The sequence below is a fragment of the Ovis aries genome, chromosome 25 (genome assembly GCF_016772045.2).
Source record: "Ovis aries strain OAR_USU_Benz2616 breed Rambouillet chromosome 25, ARS-UI_Ramb_v3.0, whole genome shotgun sequence".
NCBI lineage: Eukaryota > Metazoa > Chordata > Mammalia > Artiodactyla > Bovidae > Ovis > Ovis aries.
The window spans coordinates 12,833,257-12,846,351 of NC_056078.1; the positions used below are offsets into that span (position 1 = coordinate 12,833,257).

Consider the following 13,095-nt stretch of genomic DNA (forward strand, 5'->3'; position numbering starts at 1 on the left):
AAGTACGTCTCATGTAGCCTTTGCAGCGTGTTAGAAGACAAACTCCCCTATGTCTCTGTGGTATTAAGGCTTTGTTTACACAAAGCAGGTATTCACTGTTCTCTGAAGTTCAAGTTTAACTGGGTGTCCTGTGTGTCCCTGGCTGAGTCTGGCCACTTCCCATCCTCACTCCATACTCAGCGCCCTAGCTGCCCCCACTGTGTGACGGTGATGCCACCCCATCCCCCAGCAGCCCTTTCACCACCCCACGCCCGCAGAGCTTAGTGACTGCCTCCCCTCTGGGCTCAACTCGTGGGGACAGCTCAGCCAGTGCTGCCTGCACCCGTGGGTGCCCGTGGCAGGCTGGCCCCCTGGGACTGCTTTCTGCCACCCCTAGACGTGCCTGAGGAGCCTGGCTGCCCCCTGTCCTGCGCGGTCAGCAAGAGGCGGCCCGAATGTGAGGAATGCGGCGGCCTGGGCTCTCTGACGGGCAGGTGCGAGTGGAGGCAGGGAGACGGCAAAGGTAGGCCCTGGGCGGAGCCGGGCGGTGGGGAGCGTGATGCGGGCTGAGTGGGAGTGGGGTCTGTGCGGGCGGGCCCTGCCAGCCTCTGCGCCACCTCCCACCCCTGCCCATCGAGTCTCCCCCTGCGCTTGGTCCCTGCCGTGGCCCCTGATGCCGGGAAACGGTGGTCACGAGCGCAGGGAGCAGGGAACTTTCCAACTGTTTATCACAGATGGGATCACAGGCGCCTGAGGCTAAACTTGCTCTAGACTTGAAAAGGTTGGGACCAAAGTTGAGCTGTGTGTGTTTTCTTTTTACGTTATTCTAAAATTCTGAATTTCTTTTTTTTTTTTTTAATTCTGAATTTCTGTATTGGTGCCCAAACCAGATGGTAATTAACATGTATATATCCATTTCTCTACCCGTAAACACACAAATACACATGCAGTTGTGAACGTGAAAGTGGAAGTGTTAGTCCCTCACTCCTGTCTGACTCTTTGCGACTCCATGGACTACAGTCTGCCAGGCTCCTCTGTCCATGGAATTTTCTGACAAGAATGCTGGAGTGGTAGCCAGTTCCTTCTCCAGGGATCGTCCCAAGCCAGAGATCGAACCCAGGTCTCCAGCATTGCAGGCAGACTCTTTACTATCTGAGCCACTGTATTCACCCAGTGCCTTCTTTTTTTGAACTTTTTATGTTATGTTGGAGCATAGTTGATGAACAATGCCGTGTTACTTTCCAGTGTACAGCACAGTGATTCAGTTACACAGATACATGTATATATTCTTTTTCAAATTTTTTTTCCATTGAGGTTTTTTTAGAATATTGAGCAGAGTTCCATGTGCTATACAGTAGGTTCTTGTTGGTTATTTTAAATATAGTGTGTGTACATGTATATCCCAAACTCCCTGACTATCCCTTCTTCCCACTCTTCCCCCCATTCACCCAATGCTTTTGGACACATAGTTCACAGACCCTTTTCGAAGATCTCTTGCTAATATTACTGTGCATCCAAGAAGTGGAGGAATTAAGGTAGGCTACACTGTTGACATGTCATTTATAGTTGGCTTTACTCCATGAAAACACAAACCTTAAAGTAACTCAAAATATCCAAAATGGTCTTCAGAGAGGCTGTATCCATGAAGTCCCAGCCCAGGGGACATGGACCCAAATAGAAGGGACCTGGGCAGGCTTGGGTGTGGACAGTGGCTGGCTGCCAGCTGGGCCCGCCAGTCTGAGGGTCCCACCCACAGTGCGGCCTGGAGAGGGTCCCAGCCTCTTCTGGCCTCTCTGATGTGAGCCTGGCTCAGCTCTGGGACTGCCTGGCTCCTCTGGCCCTCACCATCCTGGCTGCCCTGCACCTCAGGGATGCCCCGCTGGTGGGGCTCTGTGTGTGGTTCTTCTCTGCTCAGATCTCAGTTTGCTCTTCCTTGCAGGGGATGGGGTGGGGTACAGGGTTGACCTGGAAGGCCCTGGGGTGCTACCTTCCTGGCTCTGCAGTCCGAACAGGGCAGCTGCTCCCTTGTGCTCATACCTGCCCGCTCTGTGTTGTAGGGATCACCAGGAACTTCTCCACCTGCTCCCCCAGCATCAGGACCTGCCCCGATGGCCACTGTGACGCCGTGGAGAGCAGAGACCCCAACATCTGCCCCCAGGACTGCCTCCGTAAGCAGCCTGATGAGCCTGCATGGTGAACCTGAGCAAGCAGGAGCCTGGATGGGAGGGGGAGCGGGCAGTAACCACTCTCACCTGGACTTCAGCCAGACCAGCCGAGTTCCTGGGTTTTGAGTGCCTAGCACTTTCCTAACGTTTTGTTTGAATAAAGGTGCTCCTCCCCCAAAACTAGAGCTTGCTGGCTTGACCCACACTCTCCAGTGTTGCCCTGGCCAACTCATGGGGCACTACTCCCTGTCCCCGTTTTGCTGACTCCCAGCTGCCCCTGCTACCCCTTTTCTGCTTCTGAAAAGTTACCAAGTGTGGACCTTGGCCAGGGCCCAGGGCAGCCTAGGGGTTCCTCCTCTTGCCCGATACGGCCAGGGAGCTGGTTTGGGGGCCCATCATGCTGCGACTGGGGCTTCCCAGATGGTACTAGTGGTAAGGAAACCCACCTGCCAACGCAGGAGATGCGCGGGTTTGATCCCTGGATTTGGAAGATCCCCTGAAGAAGGGCCTGGTGACCCACTCGGTATTTCTGCCTGGAGAATCTCATGGGCAGAGGAGCTTGGTGGGCTACAGTCCATAGTGTTGCCAAGAGTTGACATGACTGAAGCGACTTAGCACACACACATGCATGCTGAGGCTCCTGCCCAGGGTGACCCAGACTTCTGAGCTCACTGTGCTCCCTGGGCCCGAGAGTGCTGACATCAGGTGGGGAGGGGCCTCTCATGATCCTGTCTGGTGGTCCTGGCTGGCCAGGTCCCCCTGGAGGCTGAGAGTGGGCTGCTGAGTGGGTGGTGTCTGTCCTCAGGGGGCGGCAGCATCATTGGTGGGCACGAGCCTGGGGAACGCCGGGGGATTAAAGCTGGCTTCGGTATTTGCAACTGCTTCCCTGAGGAGAAGAAGTGCTTCTGCGAGCCGGAGGACAGCCAGGGTGCGTTGCGGTGCTGGGGGCCGGGGCGGGGGGGGGGGGGCGGCAGAGCTGGCTGGGATCCCGATGCCTCCCTGAGCCTCCAGGGAGCGAGGGAGACGATTGCAGGGAGAAGAGATACCTAGGAGAACTTCTCCTTCCCTGGGGTCTCGGGTCCCCCATATGTGCCGACAAGGAGCTGGCTCAGGGCTACTAAGACCGCCTTGTGGCCTGAAGTTCCTTTTTTTTTTTTTTGGCAAGGCTTGTGGGATCTTAGTTCCCCAACCAAGGATTGAATCTTGGCCACGGCAGTGAAAGCTCCCTGTCCTAACCGCTGGATCACCAAAGAATTCCCTGGCCTCAAGTTCTGTAATAAAGATTGGACTGAAAAATTAGTTCTTCCACCAAATAACTCAGCATCTACTCAGACTGTCCCTGTGTAGAGCCTTTCCTGGGCCTGTGGCATTGGGCAGTTGGGTTCCCCCTCCCAGCACCCTCCAGGTGCTTCTTCTAGAACAGGGGGGCCCCACTGAACACATGGGGAGCTTTTCTGGCATTTGAGTGGTCATTGGGACGGCCCAGATCCTGGGCTACTTGTCTTTCCTCTCCACTATATATTGAACATAAAATAACAGAAGATATCAGGAGCGCAGGAGAAGAGCTTCTCCTCCCGCCCCGAGGGCCCCTGGGCCTCTGGCTTCAGTGCAGCGTTCTAGGGTGGGGGGTGGGGTGGGATGCAGGGTTGCACAACTGGTGTGTGACCTCAGGCAGGCTGCTTATAAATGCTCATTCCTTCCAGAAAAGGGCAGTAACAGTCTCCTGTAGCAAAAACATACAGAACAGTACCTGCCACGGGTCCGGAGGGTTGGCAGGCAGCTCACAGTCGGTCACAGCAGCCGCTTCTTGGCTGTCACAGGTGTGGCTCTGTGGGGTGTTGGGGGTCCCTTTCCTGGGGTGTCTTCTCTCACGGCCCCCGCCTACCCGCAGACTCCCTGTGTGATGAGCTCTGCCGCACGGTGATCACGGCGGCCGTGCTCTTCTCCTTCATCGTATCTGTGCTCCTGTCCACCTTCTGCATCCACCGCTACCACAAGAACGCCCACAAGCCGCCCATTGCCTCGGCCGAGATGACCTTCCGCCGACCCGCCCAAGCCTTCCCGGTCAGCTACTCCTCGTCTGGTGCCCGCCGGCCCTCTCTGGACTCCATGGAGAACCAGGTTTCGGTGGACACCTTCAAGATCCCGGTGAGGTTCTCCGTGTGGCAGCAGGGCCAGAGAGGAAGCCGCTCCAGGGAGCTTGTGGGTAGCCTCTGGCCTAGGGCAGCTGGGGAAGGGATGGGGGGACAGAGGGTGCAGGGCCCCTAGGGCTAGTGCACCCTTGCCCACTGGGAGGACCCTGTGAGCTTCCAGCCGTCCTCTACCTCCGCTGAGCTGCCCTTCAGGGAGGGCAGAAGGCAGGGGTGGGGCAGAGAGCGTGAAGCAGGGTGGAGAAGGATGGGCGCTGATTTAAATGAGCGAGATCTGGGCCGTTAGGTTCCAAGAAGAGGGCAGGCCATGCTATACCCACCTGAGATCTCTCCTGCGGAGGCCCCAAGTGCTGGAGGACAAAGTCTGGGGGGAGGCCCTGAGGAGGAGTGTGAGTTTTATTATCAGCGGGTAGGACCCCCCCTAGGGCTGGGGCCGGTGTTCTGCCTTCATTTCCACAGGTTGCTCTGTTGGGGAGTCTGTTGGGTAGGAGCCCCATGATGAAACACTGTCCACATCCAGGCGAGACACGCTGGCAGGTGGGGGGCTTGGCCATGGGTGGCAGCAGCCGGGAGGGGCGTCTGTCTGTGGCTTGGAGAGTGAGGGTGCTGAGAGGCCTCTCAGGCATCTGTGGGGGAGCCCAGCCCCAGGATTCTGTGACTGGCCTGCCAAGGCGGGAAGAGTCAGCCGGAGCAGCCTCCTCCAGGGCATGGTCTGGGCCTGCAGTCAGTGCGGGAGCCTCAGACACCACCTCCTGCCCGACCAGGCCGCTCCTCTGCCTGTCTGCCCTCCAGTGTGCTTGCTGAGGAGACTGAAATGCTATGGGGACTGTAGCTGAGTGATTGGAACCCCCCACCTGCTGAGTGATTGGAACCCACCGGCAAAGTCAGGAGGGAGGCCCCTGTGGCCACCACATCTGGGAATGGCCCTGGTGGCCCAGGGATGAGCCATTTGATCGCCTTATATGCCCTGGCGGTGTGTGCTGAGATGCACAGTGAGAGCGGTTCTTCTCTGGGGGGGCCACGGTCCATTTTCGGCCTCCAGCCCAGAGTGCAGAGAAGCCAGAGCTGGGCATGAGGCCCAGGGGCCACACTAACCAGCTCTGAGGTCTTAGACACATTATTCGACCCTTTGGCCTTAGTTGTGTTTCACGTAAAGTGGGGAGGACACTTTGGGTTTTTGGCACTTTTAAAGAGAAACAAATCAGTGATATCCCCTCTTAGCCCAGTCTCTGTGTGCAGCCAGTCGTTATCCAGTGCAGTGTGGACACCAGGGCGGTGGCACTGTGTTGTCACCTTTGAGCCTGACTATGGGTTCTTGGTGGAGGAGGAAATGGGAACCCACTCCAGTGCCTGGAGAATCTCATGGACAGAGGAGCCTCGTGGGCTGTCGCCCATGGGAGTCAGACACGACTGACTCTTTTGCAACTTAAAGAACAAGCAGAATGGGTTCTTAGGGAAACTGAGACACCAGGACGCCTGGGGAGCTGGCTGGAAGGCGCCCCTGACTGTGGTGCTGAGAGGAGGCTGCCTCTGCTCCCAGACGTAAGAACACAGGGCTCTGGTCCCTGCGCGGCAGTAGGTCCCCAGTGGTGGTGTGTCTGTGGGTTAGGCGAGCCTGGCAGGCACATCATAAGCAGCCCCTGGAGCCACACCCAGCCGCAGTGAGACTTGGGGACCTGGGCACCCGGTGTTGACGGGAGGGCAGCTTCCAGACAGGCTTCAGCATCCCCAGAGTTCAGGTCTTCGAGCCAGCCTCGGGGTCTGGGAAGGCCCCACCCCAGAGGGGTCTTCAGTGGGCATGGCGTGTTGGGAAGGCTGGTGTGTGCAAGTTCTAGGCAGTGGCTGGGCTGTGGGGGAGCAGACGCTTCCACATGCTTCCCTTCCAGGGAAGGGTGGGCGGGGGTTCCTGAGGGGCACAGTGGTAACTTTCTAGAGGCTGCCACACCAGGAAGGTGTCCTTGACACCCCCACCTGTAGCTGGGAGTCCAGGGCTGGTAGGCACCTGGGGCCACAGGTGCTGCTTGAGTTCTCTTGGAAGTCCTGGAGCCTGGGCCGCTGCAGTGCCTGGTGTCCAAAGCAGAGGCGGCGCCATGAGGCTTGGGCCTGACTCCCAGGGAAGGGGCTGTGCTCCTCTGTGAGCACCTGTGGGTGCTGAGTAAACCCTGAGTCCCTCACTGGAGATACCAGGCCCTGGGCGTCTACAGTAGGTGGAGGCCAGTGAGGGTATGAGCATACGGAGTCCAGCCGGTCTGTGGCAACAGCTGCCTTCCTGTGGGAGGACACATCTTGTCATCACCTCAAGGCTTGACTGTGGGGTCTTGCCCTTGGCCATGGTGACTGTCACCTGTCTGCACAGTGGAGCTTGTCCGCCGGCTCTTGCCTTCTCCTTTCCTCTTAACTTCATCATCTCTCTTCTCTCTCTTCTTCCTTCACACCCAATGTAGGAGGATCCCAAGTGGGAATTCCCACGGAAGAACTTGGTGCTTGGAAAAACTCTGGGAGAAGGCGAATTTGGAAAAGTGGTCAAGGCCACAGCCTTCCGGCTGAAAGGCAAAGCGGGGTACACGACTGTGGCTGTGAAGATGCTGAAAGGTACCTGACCGGGTAGTACAGAGGGGGCTCTGCCACTCACATCTGCGGGGGCCCCAGCGGGTGGACGAAGCCCTGGTGACAGCCAGGACTCTGGCAGTCAGCCTGCTGCTCCCGAAGAACCAATCCCCCACCCCTGCTCTTGAGCGGCTGCAGTCTAGGGACCCCCACCATGGATGATGTGGGCTGGTGAGGTCCCTGGAGAAGTGGGGTAAGATAGTCCTCCCTTGAGAGCTTCCAGAGCCATGCTGCTTCTGTATCCATGTTGGGTAAAGATCAGAGTTTAAATTAAAAGCCCTTTAGTTCAAAACTGACAGCTCTCCCCACCCCAGTCTGCCCCATTCATTCCTTTCGCCAAGCGTCCACTGAAGTCCTGGTGAAGAGACCACTCGTAAGGACTGGCCCCTGCTCCCCAGGGCCCTGCCTTGCCTAGTCCCCCCTGGCCCTTAGCGGGCCAGCATTGCCCCAGTCTTGCCACAAGCTGGGTATCCTCACTGCTGCTTCTCAGCAGGGACTGGGTAGACAGTCCTCTGCCATGGCCCAGCTCTGGCTCAGCTGGACCAACTGAGGGCCCAGTGGCCATGTGGTGGGCACATTTTGGGCTAACGCACACTGATCTTAAGCAGTCAGGGAGCCACGCAGTGCCAGGTACTTCTGTGTACTTACCCAAGCCCTCAGACTGGGGTCACCCCTTGCCTATGAGACCCCAGGCCCTAAGAGGGCACAGTGAGACTGGCCCTGGGTCACCCATGTGTGGTCCGAAGGGTTCCAATACCCCGTCTCCCAGCTGTCTTATTTCCAGACAAGTCTACAGCCAGAGGCAGTGGCACACCTGGGCCATGGGATGTGGGGCATGACCCAGGAGGACGGTTTGGCCAGGAGACCTCCACACCCAAGCTCCTGAGTACAACTCTCTCTGCCCTTGGGACTCACGTGCTCAATGTGGCGAGAGGACTTCCGTGAAGTCTCACGGCCTTCACCTTTCTCCAGGGCCTCACATACCCCCATTGCCAAGTGCTTGCTCAGCAGGTGTTTGGGGACACCAGGGAGTCCCTTTACCTCCCCAGAAGGGTTAATGGAGGGGTATCTTTGTGCACCTCTGTCTTTGAGAGATGGTGATTGCAGGGAAATAATGCCATTTGCGTGCACAGCTCAGCCCAGAAGGCTTTCCATGGAAAGATCTGCTCACATGAAAGTGCGCTCCTCCAGTTCTTACTCCCTGGAGGCACTTGAGGCTCCTGTTGACCCTCCGTGGGCTGAGAGTAGCCCCAAGCAGTGAAGTCCTGGCAGGCCTCAGTCTGAACCTGGGTAGGATGTCTGGGAAGGAGACAAGTCTGTATAGACCCCTCGTGTGCGTCTGTGACCCAGCAAGGTGGTAGCAGGGGCTTTGCGACCCGCTTTGTTTCTGTGCGTTTCAGAGAATGCCTCTCCAAGCGAGCTGCGGGACCTGCTATCAGAGTTCAACCTCCTGAAGCAGGTCAACCACCCGCAAGTCATCAAGCTGTACGGGGCCTGCAGCCAGGACGGTAAGAGCGGCCGGGGACTAGCAGCTGCCCGGGCACAGGCCAGGGGCTCCGGGCCGCTCCATTCTGCATTCTCCCCCTTCCCCATCCTTTTCTTCTCTGGCCTGTTCTCTCTCTTCTCGGAAGCATGGCTCTGACTCTGGCCCTCGCCTGGAACTTGAGTGTCAGTGGACCATGAGGGGTGCCACAGGAGTGTTCCTGGGCTTTCCAGAGCTGCCATGAGGTCTCTGGCGACATCCTGGTTGTCAGCCAGCCCCAGGCCGAGCCCCTAAGACAGGGAAGTCCAGAGATGAGCAGTGTCTCCTGGGCACCTACTTAGATATGCCATAACCTCCAGGTGATCTCAGCCCCACCCCAGCCTGGGGTGGCAAAGGCAGCAGCAGCATCACCATTGTTCACATAAGAGCATCCTGCTCTATTGGTCTTCCAAAACTGCTTTGCCACCCTGGGGGCCTCCCACTTTGTGTGTGTGGGGGTGTGAGGGAGGTGGGAGGCCGACAGGGAGAGAGCAGCAGGGACACCAGTCAGCACCAGTAGTGCTCAGGGCCAGGCCTCGGGCAGGACTGTGGCCCAAGAGCAGGCAGGGCAGGGAGAGGGTGGCCATGGGCAGTCCAGAACCTCTGCCTCCATCAGCTGTGCCCAGGCAATACTGTGGCAAGACCAGGGGTACAGAAAGGCCTGACATCTGAGCAACAGCGGTTATCTCCCAGGGCAGCTCCAAATGCAGTGACTGCTTGCCCTGGGCACCCAGGAAAGAGGTTGTGGTCAACCATCCAGGCAGCTGGCTTTGGAATCCGAAGCCCCTGCAAGATGGAGGAGCTTCCCAAGTGGCACTAGTAATAAAGAACCTGCCTGCCAGTGCAGGAGGCATTAAAGACTTGGGTTCAATCCCTGGGTCGGGAAGATCCCTTGGGAGGGACATGGCAACCCGCTCCACTATTCTTGCCTGCAAAATCCCATGGACGAGGAACCTGGCGGGCTATAGTCTGTAGGTCACACAGAGTCAGACACAGCTGAAGCAACATAGCACTGCAGGGTGGAGAGCAGAGAGATGTGAGAGTGAGCCAGGGCTTGAGTCCTCAGGCTGCCGGGAGCGATTGCCCCATGCTGGCCCAACTCCTGCCTGCCCAGGGCCACCTAGGCAGCCAGTCCACGTACCTACCGCTCTGCCCCCAGGGCCCCTGCTCCTCATCGTGGAGTATGCCAAGTACGGCTCCCTGCGGGGCTTCCTCCGAGAGAGCCGCAAGGCGGGGCCTGGCTACGTGGGCAGCGGGGGCAGCCGCAACTCCAGTTACCTGGACAACCCGGAGGAGCGGGCCCTGACCATGGGCGACCTCATCTCCTTTGCCTGGCAGATCTCACGAGGGATGCAGTACCTGGCTGAGATGAAGGTGCGTGCCACCCCAGCCCCGTGCTCCCGCTGCCGGCCATGGGCCCGGGTTTCAGGGGTCCCTGCTGTTGTCTTCCCCACAGCTCGTCCATCGGGACTTGGCAGCCAGAAACGTCCTGGTAGCTGAAGGCCGCAGGATGAAGATCTCAGATTTTGGTCTGTCCCGAGATGTTTATGAAGAGGATTCCTATGTGAAGAGGAGCAAGGTACCAGGTCCTGGGGTGTGTTGGCCTGAGGGCAGAGGGCAGTAGTCAGGGTGCCCACAGAGTGGGGACAGATTTTGATTTGAAGAAGATAAAGCAGGTTTTTATTTATTTTTTTTCATTTTTTTTTAAAGCAGGTTTTTAGAGTGTAAACTTCCAGTCCTCATCCCCGAACTCGTCCCTAGTCCTGGGTCCCCAGAGACGCAGAGCAGGACTCAGTCCTGAGCCTGTTCCTTCTCTTCCTCACAGCCACACGTGCTGCCTGCTGGGGAGCGGGGCTCCTGCAGCTTCTCGCTTTTCATCACTATCACTTCTAAAGGTCACCTACCACTGCAGAAATAAGTCTTCTTGTCTGCAGTTGTTCCTCTCACTGCTGCAGAGTGAAGGTCACTGTTTTACTCTCTGTATCCTTCGCTTGGGGAAAAAAAATGAATTAAACCCAAGCTTGCTAGTCATTCTTCACAGAAGGCATGAACCACTTTACAACAGGGTATGCTCCTGGTCCATGGGCCTAGGAAGTACTGACTAAGTGAGTTTGGAAGGCGATCAGGTGGGTCCTGGAGACAAAGTCTGGAGTCGCAGGGTAGAGATTTGGGAAGCTTTTTCCAAGTCACTGAAACAGGTGGTTTGGGGCCCTTCTTGGGAAACCTGGTTCCCTGGTGTGGTCCCCTTCCCTGTGACATTGGTCTTGACCCTCTTGGTGCTGTTATCCTCTCAGCCCCTCTCCAGTAGCCCCTCTGTGACAGACTAGACCGGGCAGATCACAGGCCCCCTCAAAACACACAGCTAAGCTGGCATTCAGAACAGATGCTGCTCAAAAAGGAAAATAGAAAACCACAACACAGTTCAGCTTTGCTCTGAGGGATGAGAAGCCCAGGTGCTCCCGGGGCTGTGAGGATGATGTTTGATTTCTTGTAGGGTTTCCATTGTGACAGCACATCTTAGAAGTGCTGAAGGGGAAGTGGAGAGGGGTGCTCCGTACCCCGTGGAGGGGGGTGGATGGAACTTCCTGTTGATGCACTCGTCCTCGGGAAGGCCCTGTGTCACCCAACAAGGAAGCACAAGGTGCCCAAGCTCGGCCCCTGAGAGCACAGCCTGTGGGAGGCGTTGTTAGAAACACACACCCTCGAAGCAGTCACACTTCACGTAGGGTATGAATCCTAAATAGTACTTTTTTAAAAAAGGAATTATAATAAACGCATTAAAATCCAAAGCAAATGCCTTTTTTTAAAATTGATTTGTGCCTTGAGGCTGACCTATTTGTTGTTGTTTAATTGATCAGTCACCTCCAACTCTTTGCAACCCATGGACTGTAACCCCGCAGGATCCTCTGTCCATGGAATTCTCCAGGCAAGAATACTGGAGTGGGTTGCCATTTCCTCCCCCAGGGGATTTTCCTGACCCACGGATCAAACCCGCATCTCCTGCATTGCAGGTGGATTCTTTACCACTGAGCCACCAGGAAAGCCACCTGATCTATTTGTACCAAAAAGCTCTTTCTTACGTTGCATTAGAAAGGATTTGTTAGGTTGAATCCCAGCCTCTCCATGGTGGAGGGCAGTCTTCCAGAGGATGCTAAAAGGGCCCCGGGATAAAACAAGCTGGAAAAACCAGACTCAAGACACTCACACAGATTTCTTCCCTCAGAGCTTCTCAGAAGGGCCTTTAGTGTGTTTGTTTGTGTCAGAAATTCCCAAGATGGAAACACTGGATGCCGGTTTCCCAAACTCCTTCACCCTCAGATATCAGGGGAGATCTTGATGGAAGTGCTTCCACCCTACGCACTGGGCAGCACTCAGGGTGTCCCTGATCTCCCCAGAAGTGGCCACAGTGGGGCCTGGCTTGCACTCAGCATCAATTCCTTGGGAAGTGGTGCGTGACCAGCACACCTTGTATAGCTGTGGGCAGGCTGACTGACTCCCTCTGGTGTCTCAGCCAAGCCTAGGAAGGTGGGGCTGGGACTCCAGCCCCTGTGAGGCTGTGCTGCTGGTCTGGACCCAGGAACACACTACAGTCATCACTCAGCGTCCCCTCAGAGCTGAAAGAGCCTGAGACATGCTCCCCTACACCAGATCCCCGGATCTCAAAGCAACGTTAATGCCTTTCTCTCACTCCCTCCTTAGGGTCGGATCCCAGTCAAGTGGATGGCCATCGAGTCCCTCTTTGATCATATCTACACCACCCAGAGTGATGTGTGAGTCTGGATGTCCTTTCCTGGGGTGGAGGTTACACGTATGCACCTGTCTGGGCAGCTCCCCTGGGGAACAGAGCTGCCCTGAGTGCCTGTCAGCTCATTCCAACCATCCAGAGTGACCTCCCCAAACTGGGGGGCTGCAGGTGGGGGAGCTTTGTGTACTCACACAGCAGATGGCAAGGGCCCAGGCGGTAGTTCTGAGTGCCACTGAATGAGGGCGTGAGCCATGGCTGCAGACCCCCTCGCCTCCCCCGCCTCCCCCGCACTCTCTTTGGACATCTCAGTGACACACAGTCCCAGCCAAACAGTTCCCTCTCTGTGGGCCTGAGTATGAGCTGGCTTCAAGCAGGTCCCCGGGGACTGGTCCCCACCCAGAGACAGGTTTAGGGTGGGGTGACCTTGAGTGGGTCTCCTAAACTCCAAGACCAAAACTCAGTCTTCCAAGTCCAACTACTAGTTGGACTAATAGTCCAACTATTCTCGATTGTTTTCAAAACCACAACAGACTTGTTTCCAAATGTTCTGCTGTAAACAGCCTTGCATATTTTGAATAAGGTAGGCTGTGAAAAGGCAACTCTTAAACAGTTTTAACAACTGTGTTCTGATTACCAAGTTGACTGTAAAACAACTGGAAATGCAGAGGAAAGCATAATGAAGAGACTAAAAGTCACTGGGACCCCACCATCCCTAAATAGCTAGGGCCAGCTCTCAAAGGCCTTGCCTAGAGTTGTCCGTGGCATGCAGGTATATATTCGTAATTACTGTAGTGGGCTTGTGTGATCCTGCTGTTTTGTGATACGATTTTGTCCCCACTTCACAGTAAATTTTCCCTCACAGTTAGGTATTTTCCCGTTGCAGTGTTTTTTCCTTTTAACATCTGATGAAAATTTCCAAGTACACAG

The 13,095-nt window shown here is 56.3% G+C and overlaps 1 protein-coding gene across 3 annotated transcripts in view; it reads left to right on the forward strand.

The window, feature by feature from the left end:
• RET (ret proto-oncogene) overlaps nucleotides 1-13,095 on the forward strand; it is a 55,863-nt gene that overhangs the window by 36,047 nt on the left and 6,721 nt on the right. For all 3 annotated transcript variants that reach the window (XM_027962134.3, XM_042241206.2, XM_042241205.2), the window contains exons 8-16: nucleotides 377-502; nucleotides 2,037-2,147; nucleotides 2,950-3,072; nucleotides 4,036-4,292; nucleotides 6,739-6,886; nucleotides 8,302-8,409; nucleotides 9,583-9,797; nucleotides 9,880-10,002; nucleotides 12,123-12,193. In XM_027962134.3, coding sequence (XP_027817935.1) covers nucleotides 377-502; nucleotides 2,037-2,147; nucleotides 2,950-3,072; nucleotides 4,036-4,292; nucleotides 6,739-6,886; nucleotides 8,302-8,409; nucleotides 9,583-9,797; nucleotides 9,880-10,002; nucleotides 12,123-12,193 — 1,282 coding nt within the window. The remainder of the gene's footprint in view (nucleotides 1-376; nucleotides 503-2,036; nucleotides 2,148-2,949; nucleotides 3,073-4,035; nucleotides 4,293-6,738; nucleotides 6,887-8,301; nucleotides 8,410-9,582; nucleotides 9,798-9,879; nucleotides 10,003-12,122; nucleotides 12,194-13,095) is intronic.